Source organism: Balaenoptera borealis (genome assembly GCF_965194805.1).
Source record: "Balaenoptera borealis genome assembly, chromosome: 6".
NCBI lineage: Eukaryota > Metazoa > Chordata > Mammalia > Artiodactyla > Balaenopteridae > Balaenoptera > Balaenoptera borealis.
Window position 1 is genome coordinate 76972637 of NC_138863.1, and position 24434 is coordinate 76997070.

At 35.0% G+C, this 24434-nt stretch overlaps 1 protein-coding gene and 1 long non-coding RNA gene across 8 annotated transcripts in view; one reads left to right on the forward strand and one right to left on the reverse strand.

Moving 5' to 3' along the window:
* The window catches only part of LOC309630481, a 600204-nt gene that overhangs the window by 536524 nt on the left and 39246 nt on the right, over positions 1-24434 (forward strand). The window lies entirely within an intron of this gene.
* GALNT13 (polypeptide N-acetylgalactosaminyltransferase 13) overlaps positions 1-24434 on the reverse strand; it is a 545878-nt gene that overhangs the window by 322133 nt on the left and 199311 nt on the right. For all 7 annotated transcript variants that reach the window (XM_082395756.1, XM_082395754.1, XM_082395758.1 and 4 more), the window contains one exon: positions 14434-14602. In XM_082395756.1, the coding sequence (XP_082251882.1) occupies positions 14434-14602 (169 nt within the window). The remainder of the gene's footprint in view (positions 1-14433; positions 14603-24434) is intronic.

Here is a 24434-nt window from a genome sequence, read left to right on the forward strand (position 1 = left end):
GTTGTTACTAGTGGGGAGAGGGAGGAGGGGCACATTAGGGGTATGAGATAAAGAGATACAAACTACTATGTATAAAATAGATAAGAAACAAGACACAGGGAATTATAGCCATTATCTTGTAATAACTTTCAATGGTGTATAATCTGTAAAAATACTGAATCACTACGCTGTACAACTGAAACTAATATGATATTGTAAATCGACTATGTTTCAATAAAAAAATAAATAAATAAAAATAATAAAACCATTGCCAAAACCCAGGATCAAACCAGGGACCTTTAGATCTTCAGTCTAAGGTTCTCACAACCAAGCTATTTCAGCTACTTCTGGAGAACTTTTTCCACATATCTATAATGAAACGTTTGTTCCGTTGTAACAAAAAAGGTCAGTATATAGGTTCAGCTGGAGGTGGTCATTTAACAAGTATTACAGTGGTGATGAGGCAAGGCCTCATTTCTAAGCTAGAAGTGATCAGTAATTTTACTTTTCTCAGTTGTTTTTGTTTTTTAACTGCCCTGTAATTTGTTTTTCTCATTTAAAAATAAGCCATAGGCGCAGTGGTTGAGAATCCACCTGCCAATGCAGGGCACACAGGTTCGAGCCCTGGTCTGGGAGGATCCCACATGCCGCGGAGCAACTAGGCCCGTGAGCCACAAATACTGAGCCTGCACGTCTGGAGCCTGTGCTCTGAAACAAGAGAGGCCATGACAGTGAGAGGCCCATGCACCGCAATGAAGAGTGGCCCCCGCTTGCTGCAACTAGAGAAAACCCTCGCACAGAAACAAAGACCCAACACAGCCAAAAATAAATAAATAAAAATTTAAAAAAAAAAAAAATTAGCATCAATATATATTAAAAAAATAAATAAATAAGCCATAGGGACTTCTCTGGTGGTCCAGTGGTTAAGACTTCTCCTTCCAATGTGGGGGGTGCAGGTTTGATCCCTGGTGGGGGAACTAAGATCCCACATGCCTCGCAGCCAAAAAACCAAAACATTAAGGAAAACAGAAGCAATACTGTAACAAATTCAATAAAGACTTTAAAAATGGTCCACATCAAAAAAAAACTTAAAAAAAAAAAGTCATAGACTTATTTCAATGTCAAAAAATAAAATAAAATAAAATGGTACAGCTGCTACAGGAAACAGTATGGTGCTTCCTGAAAACACAGAATTAGCATATGATCCAGCAATTCCATTTCTCGAAAGAACGGAAAATAGGATCTCAAAGAGATATTTATACAGCTATCTTCATAGTAGGATTATTCACAGTAGGCAAAAGGTGGAAGGAAACCAAGTGTCCACTGACAGATTAATGGATAAACAAAAGTGGTATATACATATAATGGAATATTATTCACCTTAAAAAGTTAGGAATTTCTGACACATGCTGCAACATGGATGAACCTTGAGGACATTATGCTAAGTGAAATAAGTTACTCATAAAAAGACAAATGCTGTATGATTCCAATTATATGAGTTACCAAGAATATCCAAATTCATACAGACAGAGATTAAAATGGTGGTTGCCAGGGTCTGGGGATAGTGGAGAATATGGAGTTGTTGTTTAATAGGTATAGAGTTTCAGTTCTGCAAGATAAAGAGTTCTGGAGACTGGTCCCTCAACAGTGCGCATATACTTGTAGGGTAGTGAGAAAACTTTGGGTTATTCACCTTGGGTTAGTACCAGAGGCCAGCCAATTAAACTGACAAAAGAAAGAGTAACAGGAGAAAATGCATATAAATTTTATTTTGATGTTAATGTTTTGGTTTTTATGTATATGGAGGTCTTTTAGAAAATAAAGGAAGACCCAAAAGAAGTGGTTAAACTCGGGCTGGGGTTGGGGGGTCTTAGATGTCATTTTAACAAATGGTGATGAATCATGGAAAAGACAAAGGAAAAGGTATTTGGGCTTTTAGGGGTGGTAAAATGTGGGAAGGCAAATATATGGGGGAAACTAACAGAAGATAAGAGTTATTTAGTAAGGTTGAGTTTATGCAGTCATCTCAGTGCCATGTCCATCACCAGTGATAAAGGTTATTGTTCCTTTTCTTGTTCAAGAGACAGGGGCATCTTCATGAGGGAAACTTGCCTTGCTTTTAGGCAGACGAGGGAGGGAAGACAGCTTTTCCTGTGCCTGTTTTTTCTAAATTGCCTTTAGTCAAAATAATCTTCATGCCAAAGTGGTATATTTAAGATGGCATATTCTGATCCCCTTCATACTTAACACTACTGAACTATATATTTAAAAATAGTTAAGATGGTAAATTTTATGTTTTGTATAGCTTATTATAATTTTTAAAAAGTCAAAGTAATAGTTGTTAGAAAATTAAATAGATTGTCGAGGGGTAGTTCAGGTGTAAATGGAGTTACGCAGCATGGTTTCTGCCTACAGTGGTACACAAATGTGTCCCTGAAAACATACCTAGACATGTTGTAATCAACTTTCTTATTTGAAAGGAAAGTTATAGTGAAACAGTATTATTATTTCAAAGATAATAATAATACCTATCATCTCTATCTTCTTCAAATAAATATATATAAATGTATATATTTATGTGCATACACAAACACACAGAGACAGAGATTCTTACACACCACTTCTAACTGGGGAAGTGAAATTAATTCTACACATGAGCACATTACATAAATCAAAGTATTATAGAAATTATTATTATCTTCAGAGGCAGAATTATTGCCAGCATATGAAAGTTGTAGTAATTCTCAAATTATAAAGAAAAGATGTGGAACAGAGTTCAGAAATCCAATTAATAGTCTCATTTTCTATATCTCCTAGTGCAATCAATGCTGTATTTATTGTATTTTAATTCATAGGAAAGATAATCCATATAAAGGTATACTTATGAGATTGAGCACAGAAAAAATATATGCTATGGTTTATTTCTGTTTGATATAGTAAATAAACTCTTTGTCCTTTGAGAGCATCTTATTCAGAATTTGTATGCTACAGCTCCTTTCCGATAATATCGCAAGACCGCTAGAGTCTTTTTCTCTTTATCAGCTTGCAAGCGTGCATACGTAAGAAGCAGTTATTTGTCTAGGATATAAATAGCTGAAATAAATTTCCTATTTCCTCATTTTTTTCCCTGATGAAATATATTTAAATGCCAGCTGCATTATAACCTTCAAACAACTCAATATCAGAACTTGAAGTGCTATTAAATGGCTGAATACAAGTAAATGCTAAAAAACCTTAACATTTTGTTTTAATTGGCCACAGCTATTTTATAAATATTCACTCAATAATTACTGTTAATTTCTTATTCAAAAAGAATGGCAGAGTAAAGGGAGAAGCCAATTGCTTAAAAAGTTTCCTTGCTTAGTCCAAAAAAGAAGGCTAGGACATAAAAGAATTCCACAGAATAATAATGATAATGAATCTAAAAATTTCACTAGGAACTCAGCACAATTCTATCCTTCATCATTTTTAGTGTGTTCATACGATAATATAATTTGTTGTTTATGTAAATATATTCTTTTTACTCTTCACAGTCAGGGGCTATTATATCCATTTTCTTGTTCTCAAGGCTAAACCTATATTAGGTAAATGACAGGGATTGGTTGGTCGACTGATTACTTGGTTTCATCAGTGAAAGCAAACTGGGGCTTAGAAAATTAATGGCTTACCCAAGATCCAGTAGAAAGCCACAGAGCCAGATCTTAAACCTATGTGTTTTGGCTCCATACCTAGAGATTTTCCCCCTAATTATTTGAAAAATTTCTCCACAGTAGGCTTTTTGTTCCACCTATTTGTTTTGCATATAATGGAATAGAGTCATGTACGTCATTGATTATAATCATAGTCATATTGTTTTCTCTGCTTCAGAAAAGCCTAGAGGCATGGGATAACATTGGCTGCAGACAGCTTTTGCAAACCAAATTGTGATTTTTGCTGGATTTCATGGAAATATAGCTCACTCTTTTCAAAAAATGATACAAATACACATGCACAAACAAACATACATCTATGCATTTGCTTAACATTTGTTCCATTGCTTTTGTATCTTTATGGAGTTTTATATATGCATAGGTCTGCTATATTTCTAGCATTGTCTGTTTCAGGATCCCAGTAAATATGTAACAGCTCTGTGTATCAGTAAAAGGAAATTATAACATTTAGTTGCTTAAGGTCCACTCAGGTTACTCAAATGAGAGTTTCTTAAAGAGGCCTCCCCTTACTGCTCTATTCTCTATCGCTTACCATTCTTCATTCTTTTATTTGTTCTAAATTCCATGAAGCAGAGACTTAGTTTTGTTTACTGCTATATCCCCAGCACACAGAACAGTATTTGGCACATACCAGTATATTAGGTGCTAAAATAATGTGTTTAATATCACTTAATGGGTTTCTTTAGTTTGGTAATATATTCTCTCTCTCTTATTTAAATATTACTTGAAAACTCTTACATTGAAAACCAAACAAAATGACACTTATTTACTTGCTTTTTTAAACAGAAATATTTAGGCCCAGTTTCTTAAATACAAACTATATCAATTTACAAAATATTAGACCTGTAATAGATGAGAAACATGCTAACTAATCCCTAATGCTGATCCACTGACGCAAGTTGCTAGTCATTTTTCTCAAAGTTCTGAATAGAATTTTATGACATTGTACTATTTTTTTTTTTTAATTTATGGAGGATGGGCAAAGGGGAGAGAGGATTGCTTATAGCTGTCTGGAATTTTATTTATATTTATATAGATTTAACCACAAGAATCCCAGAAACTGAGGGCCTTCAAAAAAGTAAGAAATTTGGTAAGTGCTTCAGCCTTGACTGTACTTAAAATATCCAAGTACCATGATTCTTTGTGATACTATCATTTTATGTCCCTCAAATAATTAAAGATAATATATAAGTGTAATATAAAATTTAATAAATATATTAAGTAAATAAGTAAATTAATATAAAAATGTAAACATCCCTAGGCATGGACATTCTAGAACTTAACTCCAATTTGTCCTGATGTTTCATCACAATTGCCTCCATGGAAAAACATTTTTTATTTAGTTTCTTCTCTTTGAAAACATGGGATATTTACTTAGATTTATTCCTCTTGTAAAACAATTAATAAAGACAAACCTCAATTAAACAGAGTCAGGATATCAGAAGGGGGAGCTCTCATGCCCCGCATTGACAGTGGAGACCAACAGGAAGAAGAGAGACTCCCCTTCTTTCCCAGCAACAACTCAGCCAATGAAAAGCCATGGACTTTTTTTTCCCACCCTCCCAACTTCCTTTTCCTCTCTATAAATGTGTCTCCCTTTCCTTGCTGTGCAGGGACTTGCCTGTGGTTTGCCATGTTTGAAGACCCTGAATTGCAATTCTCTGCTGATCTGAATAAGCACATCTTTGTTGGAGATGGCAGTCTATTTGCTTCAGGTCAAAATTTTGGTGGCTCTTTCAGGGACCAGAGGAGACTCCCTGTGGCTCCAGGGCTGCGGAACAAACAGGGGTGGTACCTACAGTTGAGCCCATTGTTTCTCACTGCATTTCTCGCCAGCACGGGAATGTGAAGTTTTTCCTGGATTTCAGCTCACATCCTCTTGTGTTTGAAGCCCTGCAGGCTTTATTCAGGATCTATTTAAAGGCTTTGTCTTTCTGGTTAAGGATTTGTTCTGTGTGTAACTACTCCTTTGGCACTTTGGTGTGATCTTGAGATCAGACTATTTCAATTGAACCTGTCTAAAAATGCCTTTGGCTCAACTCTTTCAGGAAGGGGCTGCTTCAGATGAAACTGTTCTGGTTTTTCAACTTTTGGCCTATTCCTTTAGAAGGGCTGTCCTCTGAAGACTGGCTATAAAACAAAAAAAGCCTTCAGCCTGGCTCCTCCAGGACCAATGTTTTCTAAGGACTGGCTAGGACTGGCTTGCAAGCTTTTGAATTAAGCCATTTGTTCTACAAACTGTTTAAACTGTTTGAAAATTTTCTTTGCTCTAAAGGAAAAACCTCTAGGAAATGGGATCCCAGTTATCTAGCTTTTTTGAGGGTGCCTTCCCTACAGGGACTCTGGCTAATTTTATTTTTAAAACCAAGGTCCTTCCCCATGCACAATTTCTAAATAAATGGACTCACTTGACCAAAGGCAATTTAGAATCTCAATGGCCATGATGGGGAACTTTTGAAATCCCTAAACTTAATTTCCTTAAAACTGAACTTGTTCAAAAATTTCCAAAACTGACTGGAACACTTATTTCAATTGGTATTTTGAGGCTTCCCAATGTTATCAGGTATCTAAAATTGCCTCTCTGCAAAGTATGATTTTAAGATTAACTAAGGCAAACAAATGATTAAAGAGAGAAACAATGGCTCTCAAAGCCCCAGGCTCTCCTTCCTTGGCTTCTTTGTCTTAGGCTCTGCTTCTCTTCCCATCTTGTCTCGATTGCTTTTCTCCTCACGTCCAGACTCCACCTTTGGTGCCACCTTCCTCCATCCATTCTATGCTGCCTCCAATATACCCTCAATTCCCCCATACTTAATTTTCTTGCCAATCTTTCCCTTTTCTCTGAAACTCTCCCCTCTCCCTTTTCCTCTTAAAGTTGTCAGAACATGTACCTTTAAAATTAAGCTTTCTGAGGTTCCAGAGGCTAAACCCTTAGTTTCTTATCTTCCCTTGACTAAAGCTGAACTAGGAGCCATAGTCAAAGATTTTCCCAAAGTAACCAAAGATCCTCTCGGATGGTGGAGAAATTTATTTTATAGTCATTCAAACTTATCACCCTGGTTTCTCTGACTTATATCAGCTAGATCATATGCTTGTCAATTAAGGTCAGGTCTAGTATTGGATGAAAACCACTAATTGGGAAAGTTCTGCAAGGTCACTAGAATTATAACCAGGAGAACAGCCCACTAACTTATTACATGATCAGTCTCAGACAATTGCTAGATGACATCATTGAGCAATTCCTAGAGTTTTTCCAAAGCCTGTTGATTAGAAAAAAATTCAGGCTTGCACATAAAAATATGTTGAACCTGTTCGTGATTTTTTATTATTGAATTCAGATTGTTTTCAAAGAAAATTCTGGTCTTCCTTAAGATGTTGATTCCATCCAAGTAGCTCTTAACTCTAGTTTATTAATGGGCTGAACTGGGACCTCTTCCTTCTACTAAAAAGGACCCAGATGGAATGGGAAACTATGTCCACTCCACATTTACTTAATCTGGAAAGTAGCTCTCTTACTCTAGATGAGTCACCTCCAAAGAAGGCCACCGAAATTCTTCATCTTCAACTCCAGCAAATGGAAGCTCCTACACAAAACCGAAACCCTCTAGTTTCTGCTATTAATGCAAAGAGCCAGGACATTGGAAAAGAGACTATTACAAATTTAAGCACTTCAGGCACCTTCAGCCCTCTAACCAGCCTTCCCAATGTCCTTATTCTCAATGACAGGGCTCTGGGGATCTACAGGGGCTCTTCCCAGTTCTCCCTCCTGACTTGGAGAAACACTTCTTCCGATTGGGGAGGAATCTCTTCCTGTCCTAAATGACACCACAGCCACATGCTTAGTGTTCAACCCCACTACTATAAAGCAACCCCTCCCTCGGAGTACTAAAATAGTTCAAATAGTGGGGATTTCTAATGAACCTCAAGAGGTTCTTGTCTCTGAACCTATTCCCTTTTGTTTAGGTCCTTTGAGAGATCCTCACTCTTTTATCCTTAGTTCCTCTGCCCCTATTCAGTTATTAAGCTGAGGCTTAGAGAAGTATCATGCCAGAATTTATTTCTCCCAGAGGGGAAATAATTCTAAAAATTGACAGTAGTCATTAAAGTAACCCCCAGGTGAATTAAATAGCCCTTTGACATCTTTTATTTGTTCTTACTCTGATGGTACTAAAGCAGATTCTGAAAACACTGGTCACTTGTCCCTACTGAATCAACTACCACTTTCCATATGGGCAAAATCTTCAACTGATGTGACAAAATTCACAGCGTACCTCCAGTCAAATTTCAATTAGATACCTCAAAACCTCTTCCCAGAATTAATCAATATCCTATAAGTAAAGAAGCCCTTCAAGGCATAAAGTCCATAACAGAAGATTACGTGGCTCAAGGACTCATTACCCCTTGTACTAGCCCTTGTAACACTCCCATTTTACTGGTGAGAACACCTAAGGGCTGAGGGTAGAGGTTTGTCCAGGACCTCAGAGCAATAAACAACACTGTTATCCCTGGACACCCTATTGTTTCTAACCCTCATACCTTACTAACATCCATTCCCACTGGAAGTAAATTCTTTAATGTAATTGATTTATGCAATTTATTTTTAGTATTCCAGATGATGAAGCTAGCCAGTACTTATTGCCTTCACTTGGGAAGAAAAAACAATTCACCTGGGCAGTAATGCCTTAGGTTTTACTGAGAGTCCTTCTTATTTCTTGCAAATCCTGAAGGCAGATCTGGATGACATCAAGTTCCCTAGAGGTTTTACTCTGTTGCAACATCTGGATGATTTGTTTCTTTACCCTCCTTCTCAAGTGCCCTCACAGGAAGACAGCATCTGCTTGTTAAAGCCTTTAGTCTTAAAGGGACATAAGGTCACCAAAGGAAAATTGCAGATTGGCCAAACCCAGGTTTGATGTTTTCTTCTTTTTCTTTTTTTTTTTTTTAATTTTTGGCTGCATTGGGTCTTCGTTGCTGCCTGCGGGCTTTCTTTAGTTGCGGCGAGTGGGGGCTACTCTTCGTTGCGATGCATGGGCTTCTCACTGCGGTGGCTTCTCTTGCTGCAGAGCACAGGCTCTAGGTGTGCAAGCTCCAGTAGTTGTGGCACGCAGACTCAGTAGGCAGCTCACGGGCTCTAGAGCGCAGGCTCAGTAGTTGTGGCGCACGGGCTTAGTTGCTCCATGGCATGTGGGATCTTCCCAGACCAGGGCTTGAACCCATGTCCCCTGCATTGGCAGGCAGATTCTTAACCACTGTGCCACCAGGGAAGTCCCCCAGGTTTGATATTTAGGGCATATGCTATCAAAAACAGGGCTCTACCTAGATCCACAGAGACTTCATGGTATCCTAAGTTTCCCCAAAACCAAAAGTAAGCACCAACTGTGAGGTTTCCTTGGGCTACTTGATTCTTGCCAAAATTGGATTTGAAATTTCTCTCTTATGACCAAACCTCTGCATGTTTTACTCAACAATAACAACCCCAACCCAATTTTATCTAGTTTTATGGAAAGAACTGGAAGACACAGCTTTCAAGGCCCTAAAGGAGAGTTTGATGAAGCAACCTGTCCTTGGGCATCCCAATTATCGGATTTCTTTTTCCTTTTTGTATATGAAAAGGAAGGGAATGCCCTTGGGGTACTCACCCAAAAATATGGAGACCACCATCGACTCATAAGGTATTATAGCCAGCAACGAGACCCTCTGACACCGGGATACCTGTCTTGCCTTAGTGCCATATCAACCACTGCCTTTTTGGTTAAAGCCACCAAGAAAATTGTTGTGGAATTCCCTTTAACTATTTTTGTACCTGATGCATTAGAAGCTATCCTGAATTCTCACCACATTCAATATTTCTCCACCAGCCGTCTTACCTCCTATGAAGTCCTTTTGTTAACTGCCCCTCACATAACTCTTTTCTGTTATAATAACCTTAACCTGGCTACTCTTTTCCCCTCCATCACCCACAAAGTTCCTCATGACTGCTTAACACTGATGGACCACCTCCTGACTCCTCATAGTGATCTATCAGAAATTCCATTAGGTAATGTTGACTTCTGAAGGTTCACCAATGGTTCTTATTTTAAAGGCGACAATGGCAAATAGTGCTCTGAGCATGCTATCATAATTTGTTATGATGTTGTTGAGGCAGCATCTTTATCTGTGGCTACTTCAGCTCAACAGGCTGAATTACACACTCTTACATGGGCTTGAACTTTAGCCAGGGACAAAACTTTTCATACTGACAGTAGATAGGCTTTTGAAGTAGCTCATGATTTTGGAATGTTGTGGAAGCAACATTTCCACAACATCCTTATTTCCAGTGGCAATAACATTAAAAATGGCCCTTATGTTCAGGAATTATTGTGCACAATAATGTTACCTGCCATTTTAGCTATTATTAAGATTCTGGGATATTCTAAACTTGAAATCTCTGGTCGCCAAGAGAAATCACCTTGCTGATATTTCTGCAAGGAATGCTGTCCTTAAAGAAACCAACAGCATCCAAAACCTCTGTCATGGTCCAAAAGGTATTTCCAAATTATCCAAATGATAATTTAGAAAAACTGGCTAGAGAGGTCCAACAATTGGCCTCAGAAAAGGAAAAACAAGATTGGAAATTCAATTATTGTTGTTTTGATAAAAAGAGAAGGCTCTGGTTTGAACCAAATAACAATGCAGTCCTACCTGAGACTCTAAAATGCTCACTCCTCACTACTGTACGTGCATTAAACCATTGATCTACTGACAAAAATGATGACCTTCATGAATCAGTATTGGTGGGGAAACATTAACAAGGCCACAAAAAGTGCCTACCTCACTGTCCCACTTGTCCAAAGTACAGCCCAGGGAAGTCTGTTCCTACTGCTCCCAGACATCTGAAACTGCCAAATGGACCATTTGAGGTCTAGCAACTGGATTTCATACAACTTCCTCTGTCTAATGGATATAAATATGTCTCAGTCACAGTCTATATGTCTTCGCCGTGGAGTGAAACCTTCCCTTGCAGACCATTTACTGCCTCTTCCGTGGCTAAAGTTGGGAAAGATTATTCCTTCCCGGAAGAAGTCTTCTTGCGTTTCATAGTGTTCGAGTAACCCATTTTATTCGCCAGGTGCTTTGCCAAGTCTTTGCTGTTTGGCTGGTTTTACAGTACTGTCACTGGTGTGGATTGTGACCTCAATCCTCTGGTTTAGAAGAACACACTCAGTGCATCATTAAGACTCAACGGACAAAATTTGTAGAGGCTCTCCAAATAGCTTGGCCAGAAGCACTGTGGTTGATCCTTCTAAATCTCAAATTCACCCCTTTTTGAACCCATAAACTCTCACCCTTTGAGATAGTGATAGAACACCAGTGCACTTAGCTCTTGTTTCTTTTGACCCACAACTGCTAAAAGGAGAGACCCTCCAATATTGCAAAGACCTAATTCGTTCTATTAAAAATCACTATGAGTTTTCGTAGAGCAATCTGTTCACAGTGTACCCTTGCGAGACAAAGACCTCAAGCATCACACCTTGCAACCTGAGATTTTTTCTATTGAAAAAGACACTTCCAGAAGTACTCTCTTCAACCTTGCTGGAAAGGTCACTATCAGGTTACTGCTAAGCAACCCTTGTGCCACCAAACCCCAAGGAGAGGCTCTTGGATTTCCATGACACACCTAAAAAAGAGCGCCAAGCACTGACTGGACCCGCACATAATTTGGTGGCCTAAAAGTAAAAAATATTCCCAGTATTGAAGAAGAGGACATCTGATGAGACAGTTTTCCCAAGATATCCAGAGCAGGCCTGTTGGGAGTTTGTTGCTAAACCTTTGATAATGATATAACACATCAGATGATCTCCAATGTCTATGATCTTGACAACATAGAGACTTTAAATAATAATGCCTGAGAGTTCTCCCTCCTCACCCTCCTTGTTACCTGAATATGACTTTAATAGGTTTCCAATCTGAGCACTTTCCCTCCGACATGAGACACCACCCAGGAAAGATCCTTCCTGACACTGAGGGACAAAAAGCCACTGAAACCTGAAAACCTGACTCTTGATCAGTGATGCTTTTAGAGAAATATCATGATCAAAAGAGGGATATGTAAAAAAATTAATAAACAGAAACCTCAATTAAATAGAGCTTGGGCATCAGAAAGGGGAGTCTCATACCCTGCAAGAATAGCAGAGCCCAACTGGACAAAGAAAGACTTCTTTCCTGGCAAGAACTCAGCCATTGAAATGCCATGGACTCTTTGTTTACTATGGCCCTCCCAACTTCCTTTTTCACTCTATAAAAGTGTTCTCCTTCCCTTGCTGTGTGGGGACTTGCATGTGGCTTGCCATGGTCGCAGACCCTGAACTGCAATTCTCTGCTGATCCTAAATAAACCCATTTTTGCTGGAGAAATATCTGGCAGTCTATTTGTTTCAGGTCAACACTCTGAACACATCTTCAAATATTTGTAGATTGATATTAAAGCCAAACAGAACATTAAACTATTTGGACAATTTTCTGAATGCAGTCATAAAATATGCTGAGATGTTTTAATGAATTCACAGTTTGGGCAGTTCAGACCCTTTCTAAATAAATATCAACTCTAGTTTTCACTAAAATAAGATCTTTTTAAACTAATTATTTATAAATCCCATCTTTTTATATCTTGATATGTCAGTCATCACTGAGGCTAGCTTTACGTGTCATCTCTTGAGATGTAACTATCCAAAAACCAAACTGTAATACCAAAATTGGAAAAAATATAGTTTTCTACATCAAATGAGTATTAACAGCTTTTTACATCTTTTAAATAAGTTTGGATATCTGATTCATGGTGTGTTTCTCAACATTAGTTGTTCCCAGGCAGTCACTATTGAGTCATTCAAGATGACTTGCAAATGTCCTCAGTGAACTTCACACACACTTTATGATTTGTCTAGGAATTGTAGATGGTATTTCTTTCTTTTTTTCTTTTTCTTTTTTTTTTACTAATTGCATACACTGTGCTGTCATAAGAATAAAACAGAAAATGATTTATTTCACTACTATTATTTGCAAAATCTCAAAATTCAAGCAATAATATCTACAGTAGGTATGGCATTTTTTTATAGTTTTTATACTGAGATTTGAATCCTACATTTTTTAAATGTTGAATTGTTCCATAGTTTAAGACTTAAATCTTCAAGTACTTAATACACTCAGTAATTCTTAAAACAAGTAATACCACTGGCCACAGATATTTTAAATGGATGCTCAATAATGATGTTGCTTCTTTTTTTCTTTTGTGACGGCTCTGTATTAAAATAGATCTTACCTTAATTTTATACCAGATCTGATATAAAATTTAATTTTATATGTTCTGGTAGTTGAAAATGAAGATTTAAAAAAATTTGAAATAGTGTGTACATGGTTTTCCTGAACACGTAAGTATCACATTTTCCCATTTTATCACAACATAGTATATAAAACAAGGTAATAAATGCACATTATAACATTATGAACTCAGCATATAAAATGCTCAAAATTACTTAGAAGAATATGCTTACTGTATTTCTTTAAAAATTCAAATGTATCTAAACATATACAAACACACACATACAAATAAGGACAGAACTACCTGTAAAATTATTTAGGCCTTTGGAATGCAAAAATGTTAAATTTGATGCTTAAGCTATTTGCTAGGGACCAAAAATATCCATAATATGTAGTTATTTGCGGTTTTGTTGAGAGAGACATTTCAAAAGCATACAGGGGTATACAAAACCAGTTACTTAGCTATCAAATGAACCTTCTGACAACCCAGGCCAGCATCTCAACAAGGCTTGGATTAATTTATTTTGGTCTTATTTGAAGTAATTCAGAAAGGAGAAAAAAATCATGTTTAGTAAATATGTCAATGTCACCATCTCCCTAATGTAATATAAGCCATTATATGTAGCAAACTTTGTATGCATCAACTACGTGTAGGCCATTACATGTCTAAAAGAACAACTTTGTTTTAAATGGAAGTGTGTTCTGGAGGATATTTGTAAACTTGGAGATTTTCTACAAAATGAGGACGTATCTTTTCTAAGTGCCACGAGTTTTCTTTATAAGGACTATATACAAGGATGACAATACTCCCACTAAATATTCTGATTTTTATTACCTCCATTTAAAATATGTTCAACTATCTAGAGCATGGCTTACAGTTAATCACATAAGTGTTGAATTCTTCAACATAATTTTTCATGCAGTATTATTATTTCCAAGTGAGTATTTCCTCCATGGCTGATTAACCGAGCTTTCTAATTATATCGATAAATAGCATCATAAATTGCTAAAGAGCCCACAATAAATAATTTTAAAGGGTCAAAGAATCACACAGGCAGTTGGCTATTTTTATGCTGGAATAGCAAAGCATATAGTTTTTCAAAGCAAAGTATAAGAGTTTTTTATACAGGCAAGAAAATAATTTATCAAAGATCATGTTTGCTCTATTTTTAGCAAGATAAAGCAAAGCAAAACAAAAAGACATCTCATGAAGGAAAAAACCTGTTAGGTTTGTGTAATCTGCAATGTCTTTGCAAGTAACATATTTTGCTCTGCCAGAGAAAGACAGTTCATATCTCTCATCATACGTATGCACAGTTAATTCCTGCTATGGCAAAGGTATTCAGAACCATATAGCTCTAGATTTCAAATAATCTGAGTTAATTGAAGTTCTGAGATATTCTGAAATTTGGGGATTGCTAATATATAAGATTATAAAACAAATGTAAACTCACCCTTCTAATCTTACATCCGGCAGACTTCTGTTAAGGGCAATCAAATCGCTGGCCATAAGGTTAAACTGATTGATTTTAAACAGTTCTTTCATTTTCTCCTGGTCATCTTTAGGAATCAGCACAGCCTTTCCCATTTCTCCTGGCCCTTCTTGGTTTCTTGAAATAACAGCTGTAAGACACACACAGGTACACATATACATACAAACATACAGATAATGAACTGAAAATATAAACTCATGTGTTGGATTAGATTCTAAAGGGTATCACTTATAAACTGGCTTAATGATACAATCATCAAATCTCTATTGCCACTTACAAACCATGCACTACACTAAAGAAACAACTTATTTTAATTCATTAACTCAATGCTGCATGTTGTTCTTCAAGTCTATCACATATATATGATCTGACTAATCATTAAGACTTAATAATTAAGCAACACAAAACACCAAAACTTAAAACTTCTCTTTCATGTTTTTTAATACACTTATTAGAGAGGGATGAAGTTGAGCTCTGGGCAGACTAAGTTGTGCAAAATGATAAAAGAGAAATTTAAAAAATTTGCCAAGATTAATTTATTTTCACATCCACTTAAATATTTTGGTATTTCAAATATCTACTGCCATTATATCTTTATAAAAGCAAGTAAGGTTGGCAATGCTTTATCCCCATCAGAATTTGATTTCTTTGTCAAATCATTTTCAAATAAGTGAAAAGAACTTTCATAGCAGTGACATGTAATTTTAAATGTCAAGTTGGATTTGGAGGCTATGTGTTCCATAACTGGAATTTCAGAGCAATATTCTGGGCTTGACTGTTTTTATTAAGAACACTCAGGATTCTATACAAGCTAATGTTCTTGCCATTTCCTCCAAGTTATCACCACACAAATGTCCCTTCTAGCAATAAAATACATGGTTCAATGTGTGTGTGTGTGTGTAGGCACATACATGCATGCATATGTCTGTATGTATGCTAACATATAGTAATAAGCCAAGGTTCCAGTTAATCCTAATGTACCCTTAACTTACTTCTCATAATGATATTAAATTAGGTTACCATGAAAGAAACTGGTAGTTCTGGTCTTGACTCTTCCAACATTTTGCTGTATTATAGCACCTAACACATTAATCTTACTGAGTTTAATTTCCATATACTTTAAAGGGCAAATATTTGGACCCAGATTACTTTAAAATGTATTTAAAAAATATTAAAAAACTAAAACTAGAAATACCATATGATCCAGCAATTCCACTCCTAGCTATATATCCAGAAAAAACTAAAACAATAATTTGAAAAGATACATGCACTGTACCTCAATGTTCATTGCAGCACTGTGTATAAGAGCTAAGACATGGAAGCAACCCAAGTGCCCATCAACAGATGACTGGATTAAGAAGATGTGGCAAGCATATATATATATATATATATATATATACACACACATATATATATGTGTATATATATATGTATATATATGTGTATATATGTATATATGTATATATATAGAATATTACTCAGCCATAAAAAAGAATGAAATATTGCCATTTGCAGCAATGTGGATAGACCTAGAGAATAGTATGCTTAGTGAAATAGGACCGACAGAAAAAGATGAATACTATATGATATTACTCATATGTGGGATATAAAAAATAATACAAATGAATGTACATACTAAACAGAAACAGACTCATAGACATAGTAAACAAATTTAGGGTTACCAAAGGGGAAAGGGAGGGAGAGAGAGACAAATTAGGGGTATGAGATTAACAAATACAAACTACTATGTATAAAATAGATAAGCAACAAGGATTTACTGTAGAGCACAGGGAATTATACCCAATATCTTGTAATAACCTAAAATGGAATATCATCTGCAAAAAAAAAAAAAATTGAATCACTATGCTGGATACCTGAAACTAACACAATTTTGTAAGTCAACTATACTTCAATACAAAATTAGAGGATAAAAAGCATGTGAAAATAATCTATAAGTTACAGCATTTCATGGAATATAAATTCTAATATAATATAAGAATATGATCAAAACTAGGGTAGAACACAATAAGGAGACTTTCCTCTGATTTGACCATAGTTATAAAACATCGAGACTGATATTACTAGTACTAATATACAATGCGTCTTCCAGTAGATTATTTTCTGTGAAAGGTTATTCTGACTTTGGAATGGTAGGAGTCAAACTATAAAAGAGATTTAGGCATCTCTGGGGAACTTCAGATACAGGTATCATGAAGGTAATTAGCCTGTAAATCCTCTTATACGTAGAAAAATGGTAAGAACCGGGAAATTTTTAAATGAAAAAGATGTATGTATTCGACCTAAAACTATTTAAAAAGTTATCTTAAAGCTTATGAAGACTCTCATTCACTTGAAGAAGCAAAAATAGAAATGATGGCAGGAATTTTATGAAAAAGCATGTTTTGCTCAATTTATGAATTAGAATTCTAACAGTAATATGTTCCCTCAGGAGTTAGTAAGCCTATTGTCCCTGAAATCAGATGGAGTTGTTGGCGTTGGCTTTGGGTGAATTTGTGCTGTTGGTGAGACGCTGGACTTAGATAGGGCTTAAAGTACTTTTCATTTCTAGGATTTCTTTAAGTTTTGATTCCATAGAAACTGTTAAAAAGAATTTTTATAGTTTCCATAGGAGTCCTTCTAATTCTGAAGTAAAGGACATAATCAGGCTATATAATACTACCCACTGACCATAGATATTTTATGTATGTGTCTGTATCTATATCTATCTAGAAGGAAATAGATTCTCAATCTAGATTGGTAGAGATAGATAGATAGACAGGTAGATAATAGATATTTTACATATTCTGGTCTGTAACCTTAATGTCAGAAAATATAGGACTAATTTTTTTCTGGGAAAAAGAATTTTTGATTTTTGATACATTAAAGAGAGCTTAAAGAATTTGAGGTTAAAAAATTAGAATTTTTAGAAATTAAGAAAGCAATTCATTCACCATTTACAGTTCTTTAAAATGTCCTCTATAAATTCCAACAAAAACACATTACATTGCAGAGAAAGGTGCTAGCATCAATGCAATGCTACCAAGACTACGAAATAGATAGGAATGACTTTTACGCTATGTAGAAAAACCATGGGGCTCAACTCCATCATTGTAGAGAATGAAGATCAAGTTATAGCACATTGAAGTACTTGCTTTTTGTAATATATTCAAAGCTGTGACCATTTCCTTTGCTTAGCATTATGAAAATTATAGTTTTGTCAGTGGTAGAGTAAGTATATCATCTTGTAGTGTTATCAACAAAAATAAAATTGTCATAAACAGTATCCGTATACTTAGAACTAGTTTGCAAGCACATATAATCATTCTCCTTAATTATTCTCACTTCTTAGTGAAGAATAGATGACAACTTAATGTGTATCAGGTTAAATGTTTCCTCCCCAAAGTTAAATATATTTTTCTATAATAGCCTCTAATGAATGCATATTTGACATTTTACAAAATGTTTTTTCTTATTCATGAGCAGACCTATTGGTATTTTTCACCTTGCTCAAGGAAAAAATGCTAAGTGATTATAACGTGGAACCAGCCTTTTTCTTTTTCTGGCTCTTACCTGGCAGAATACATATTGCTAGAAGAAGCAGTTTTTTTTTTGTTGTTGTTCAAATAATATAAATAGGAAATAGAAAAGATTGTGCAGTTTAGTATGTAGTTTATCTCTGATCTCCAGTACTTTTAAATAACAACTTTTATTTTTTTTCTCACCTGTTTATTTCTCACCTCTACATAGTTTAAAGAAAAAAAAAAAAATCCACCCACACACCTACAAGATACCATGCTCCTCCACGGCCAAAGTAAAAAAAACAGAAAGAAAAGTCATTGAAGTTTTGGTGTTACTTTTCCACTCTTAATAGGCAAATATAATGGAGAAGGCAACTAAATCTACATTATACCTTGACTATTGATTTAAATATGGATGGAAATATCCCAATTCCAAATCTGGTTTAGACTGTAAAAATAAATTAATATACTATGCTGGAAGGTATTTTCTTCCTAATAATATGGTTAAATAATTAAAAATGATAGATAATTTGACTCAATATGACATTATAAAACTTGTTGAAATATAAAAGCAGAATCATTATATATATGTACATATATATAACATATATCTTTCATTTTCTTTAACATAGTGCATACCGTATAGATTAAATGAGATTTATTTTTATCACAGAATTCCCATTGATAAAATGATGGCCACCAAAATATAAATAAACCAACTGATCAGTCTACCAAAACGAATACTACATATTAATTGCATTATTGGCTTATGTACATTATGAACACTTTTTCAGTTGCAGAAATATCCCATTAACAATAAGCACTGTCTATTTGATAAAAGAGAGATAAGACAGTTTATATTTAAAAACAAACTTGAGTAAAATAAAATTTAGGTCATTTTAAAGTAGTGATTTTATTATGTTAAAGAACACAATAATATATGATGCATATTGGTAAAAGCATGACATTGGACCAAAATCTAAATGTTATCCCATCTGCCATACTTTCCAAAAAATTACCTCATATTATATTTCTATCCTCAGATCTACTCAGTTGTTAATTTCTGTATATTTGTCTTTAAAATCTTTCTTTTCAATGATACTGCAGCTCTTCTCTAATTTTCATCTCTTCCAAATCGTCAATTGAAATAAATTTAAAACCTTGACTTTTAATCTCTCTCATCTTTGAATATTCATACTTCATGGCTAATAAATCAGTTTCCCTAAGACAATGCTGTTTGTCTTGTCAATCATAAACAAGTCTGCAGTGGAGTCAGAAGATGAGGAAATCACACTAGCCCTTGGATCACCATCCCACCATCCAAACCATTTTGCCTTCCACTCAGTGTTCCGTGGGCCATGCTCTTTTGCAAATCTACAGACCCTGAGTTTATAAAGAATAATTCTTGTTAAAGTAAAGGAACTCAGTATATCTTTACTTTGGCCCATTTCTATTAGAAACAATGATAGACTTCAAATATCAATATTATAATACAGAGCTTAATATATATATATATATATCAAACAAAATTCATTCTATTTTATGTGGGAATAAACGGCAATTCATTTACTACACTTTTAAAAAAACTATGCATTTTTATAAATCTGATACATCTGTCAATAATACTTTTTTAAAAATTTTAACATGGCCATATGTGGTGTTCTGGTTTCTGCCCATTACATTTCAGTAACTAGATTTTTATGCAGCAAGAATGTTGCAAATAGCAAGCTCCAATGGGATCAAGTCCAGCAGATATTAGCTACTATTTCCCAGTAGAGTGGTACCCCTTTTTAGATATTAATAAGGCAGCATTTTCCACCAGCTAAGTGAGAGATCATTCACAGGACCAAGGGAACACTAATTTCCAAAACTGTCTTTTACTTATTTTTTAAATCAAAACTATATTCTTAAAAAAAAAAATACATATATATATATTCTTTTTATTATATATAAAAATAATACATGCTCATTTAAAAGAAAGAATAAAGAAAGAGAGAAAAGGGGAGGAAGGAAGGGAGAAAGAAAGAGAGAGAGAGATAGGTAGGTAGCCACGATGAAAAAAAAGTGAAAAATCAGTTAAACTTCTGCTTGAATGGTCAACTTTAATTTATTCAGAAACATACTTATGTATTTAAAATATGACCATTCATGCATGCTGAATTTTATCACTTCATTTATCATTATCATACATACTTGTTTTTATCGTTTAAAAAGCAATTGTGAAAATCTACCCAAATAAATATGTGAATCCATACCTACCCTATAATGGCTGCAAAATATAGCATAACATGGATCTACCATGATTTATTTAACTAATTCTTTGCCTTTGAACATTTATATTGTTTCCATAATCTCTATTATAAATGATGATTCAATTAATTTTCTTCCTTAGTCTACATCTTTAAAAATTTGTTTAAGAATTTGTTTTGAAAATATGGTAGAAATTTAATGAGGAAATTACAGATTAACCATGCTATAATATAATTATTGTTTATCTCATCTTTTTTGACTTTTCCTTCTGATATTCCTCTGGCTAGGAATTTCCTCCTATGTCTGATGACTGAAATAATCTCTGTTCACCAATTTCAACTTTCAGATAAGGTAAACACTCTCTCTTCTCTGTTTTTATAGTTCTTTTACTTTATTCCATTATGCCTTTTATAATACTCCATTACCACTATCTGTTTACATGTAATGGCAGAGAGTCTACCTAGTGAACTGTCCCATTTTACTTCCTCCTGGATACACAGATATACAACATTCCTCAGCCTCCCCTACATTTAAGTGTGGTTTTGTAACTGAGGATAGAAATGCTATGGGCCTGGCCAATAATAATTTCCCATGTGCAATTCTCCATGCTCTTTCCTTGGCTATAGCAACTTTGGAAGCCATGTGTTGAAAACGGCAGAGCCATCACAAGGAGGCGGTAACATAGATGCCTGAATCACCACTTGGAGGACAGCCACTAGCTGATCAGGTATGCCCACTGCATAATTTATATGAGAGCAAAAACACTTTATTTTGCTAAACCACTGGGACTGCAGACCTATCTGTTATACCTGGTAGTGTTATTTTTATTAGAGCACTTTGTTCTTTCCCCTTTGGTCTTTGAAGACTCACCAATGTATTCTGCCTCAACTTTGACTCAGCTCAGTGCCTGACACCATTCATTCAATCAGTGAATAAGTTCAAAAAAGTAGAAGGAAACTTTGAGACAATCTAGTTCTATCGAGAGACTGATGAACAGAGCAATTAAAGTAGAGGTTTTTCCCACCTCAGATGTATAAAATGATCCATGTGGTATTTAAAAAAAAGTAAAATCTCTGCTTCATACCTATTTTTTTTATATTAAAAATTAGTCCTCACTAGTATTTAATATTTAGGTTGAGAATAATATATGTATGCATAATAAATAAATTTAGATACATTAATACAAGCTGAAAAATTTCTACAGATAGTGGCACACAATTAAAATGTGTGAAGACTATGGCCATAAGAGGTTTTAATTAGATCACAAATCAGACCCTAAGCAGATAGTTAAAGAAATCATGTAAATAAAGTGGAGTATGCAATTAATCTATTTCAGACCCCAATGGTAATTTTTAATAAAAACAGTAGTTTGTGTAACTATTACAAATGGTTCTCAATAATAACTCAATACAAAGTATGGCTGCTTAAATAATGGCAGCTTTTAGCCTTACAATAATGGACTTTCCTTTCTTGTCTATAATTTCTTCTTTTGTAAAATATTTAAATAACTTCACAGTGTTATATAAATGGAAGTTATATGCCAATGCATATATGTACTGCATTAGATGCCTGTATCACACATTCCTGTAATATTCTATAAAAGAAAATGAAACATAGCTTATAAATTATGACTCAGAAGTCTTTTATAAAAATATATTCTAAGGAAATATGGATATGTCCCAAATTTTACTGGCATAGATAATTAAAGTAATATTATATGTGTTTACATGCAAGAAAAAAATAAATGTATATTTTCTCCCTCTCCATATAGATATTATTTACTACATATATATTATACTAAATACTACATATACTACATTTTAAATACAATATAAATTACATTATATCCACATACAGAAAACATAAAGTAATTAAAATTATGCTATAGAAAAATATTTAATTATGTAGATGTTCATATTATACTTAAGTGAAAAAAGAGGTCATGAAACAATACTAAAAAATACGCCCATTTCTATGAAAAAAATTTATATGATGTATAAACATCTGTCACCAATAGAGACTTGCAGTGGTTCCTTAGATTAGAAGAACTTTTACATTCTTTCTTTAGCATCATCTGTATTGTTTAAATCAGTTCAACTGTACTTAATAAGGGGATTTCAGCTGCATATTAACCAAAACTCTGGTTTCAGTGATGATGGATATAACATGGCTTTTACGGTGATAGATACAGAAGGTGAAGTTAGTGGATGTTGGGGGAATGAAAAAGAAGGCATCAGTGTTGAGTGGAGTTCCTGAAAGAAGGAAAGCTACTTAATGTACCTAAGATGACGAGCAGGTAGAAGAGTATCATAAAGAATTATGGTTTGTTTTAGCAGGAAAGTTCTCACAGGAGCTTCACTATAATTTAGAGATAAGGAAATTATAGGAGCTTCACTATAATTTACAGATAAGGAAAACTATTTGAGTAAGGACAGATAGCAAAGTTCTTGGTTCCTCTTTTAGGAAAAAGCAAATTTCTTCATTAGTATAAAATGTTTTCACTCTCCTTTCACAATCGTCCTTACAAAACCATCTACATGTCTATTAAAGCCAGTGCTATTCTTCTGTATATTAAGAGGTTGTTTGGCACCTGTTACAGTCATAAATATTTCCTGGAAACAACGGACCCAACTTTTAAAATATTCACTAAGGTAATATAATAATGCTGAAACATGAAATTATTTTCTTCTGCATTAAGAATGAGATTCCTCATTAAAAGTATTGAAAAGGTCCTCAGCTTGCAATGGCTCTAGTAATAACCTTAGTCTCAGCTTTAAATAGGAAATCTCCCCATCCCCCAACTTCTGCCTACACTGCCAAAAAAAAAAAAAAATTTTTTTTTTTGGAAACAGAACACGAATTTTGGCTTCAAGATGCATTGGGAAGCCCTTTGTAAGGAGACATTGCCGTTGGACAATGGCCATTTTAAAGAAGCCCCTTACATAACCCAACACTACAAATTATTCCTAAAATACACAATAATAAACTCTCAGCATTTGATATATCATCACACATATGATTCACCAAGTTCACAAAAATATACCCACTTTGGCCAAAAAAAAAAAAAAAAGAAAAGCACTGCATTCATTGACTGTACATCTAATTGAGGTAGTAGATACATATTTTTTAAATGATTTCTGAATGTAACATTTTACTTATTATGAAACTGCATAAGATGTCCGATAAAGCTCGAAATTTATTAGCTACTATTAGTCACAGAAAATGTGAAGCAAATATTACTCAGGAGGTTCTTATGATTCCACGTGTCAGAAGTAAAAAAAAAAAAAAAAATCCTTCACAAAGGTCTGCAATTAAAAATTATAATACTGTGAGCAGAAAAATGGTTCATCTCAAATACCCTAAAGTATTTTAAGCCATAAAATTAAATTTACTGCTGGATTGTGCTTTTTTGATGGCAGTTGTGCTGAATGTCTATTTGGTCCACTAGGTCTCCCTCTGCAACATCTCCAGCCTGCTGTTTCAAGGGTTGCTGACCTCTATTTCACATCATCCAGGTTCCCCTGTCCTTTGACTTCTGGTTGGGAAGGCACTGACAGATATTAGGGGATAGGAGATGAAAGAGGTTGAGGTATTTATTTCCCTGGTTCCTTCTCTGTGGGGTTGCTGACGGTTGGTTCTCTCACTCACAACTATAATTTATTTCATGGGGAGTGCCCTATGACCAGTTAATGAAGGAAGAAACAGTGCAAGGCTGGATTAACTAAGAATCTACTAGTCCTTGTTAAAAGCTGCTACTTTACAGCTCTACTCAGGGGTGGTCCTGAAAGTCAGTGGGTGAAAGGAAATCCTCCCATCATGCAGAAAGTCAGAGAGGAAATTTGGCTGAATACTGTGTGACAGGAGAGATGGCTTGAGTTAGGGATCTACACTCATCCATGAGCAGTGGCTAACAGGTTGGACAACTGATAGGGGACTTAAAACACCAAGACTGGAAAATCAATGGCAAAGAGGTCTGATGGAGGAGTATATGAGTGGTCCCCTTGAAATGGGCACAAAAGATGGAGATTCAGGTCACATGTAATCTCCTAGAGAGGGCTTCCATGGTAGAGGAGCCTCTCAATAATCACATGGACAAAATTATCCTTCCTGTAGCTGTCATTCTTTTTTTTTTTTTTCAATTAATCCAGTGCTTACTCAATGGGAGAAGTACTAATAGGCCAGGATGGCACAAAC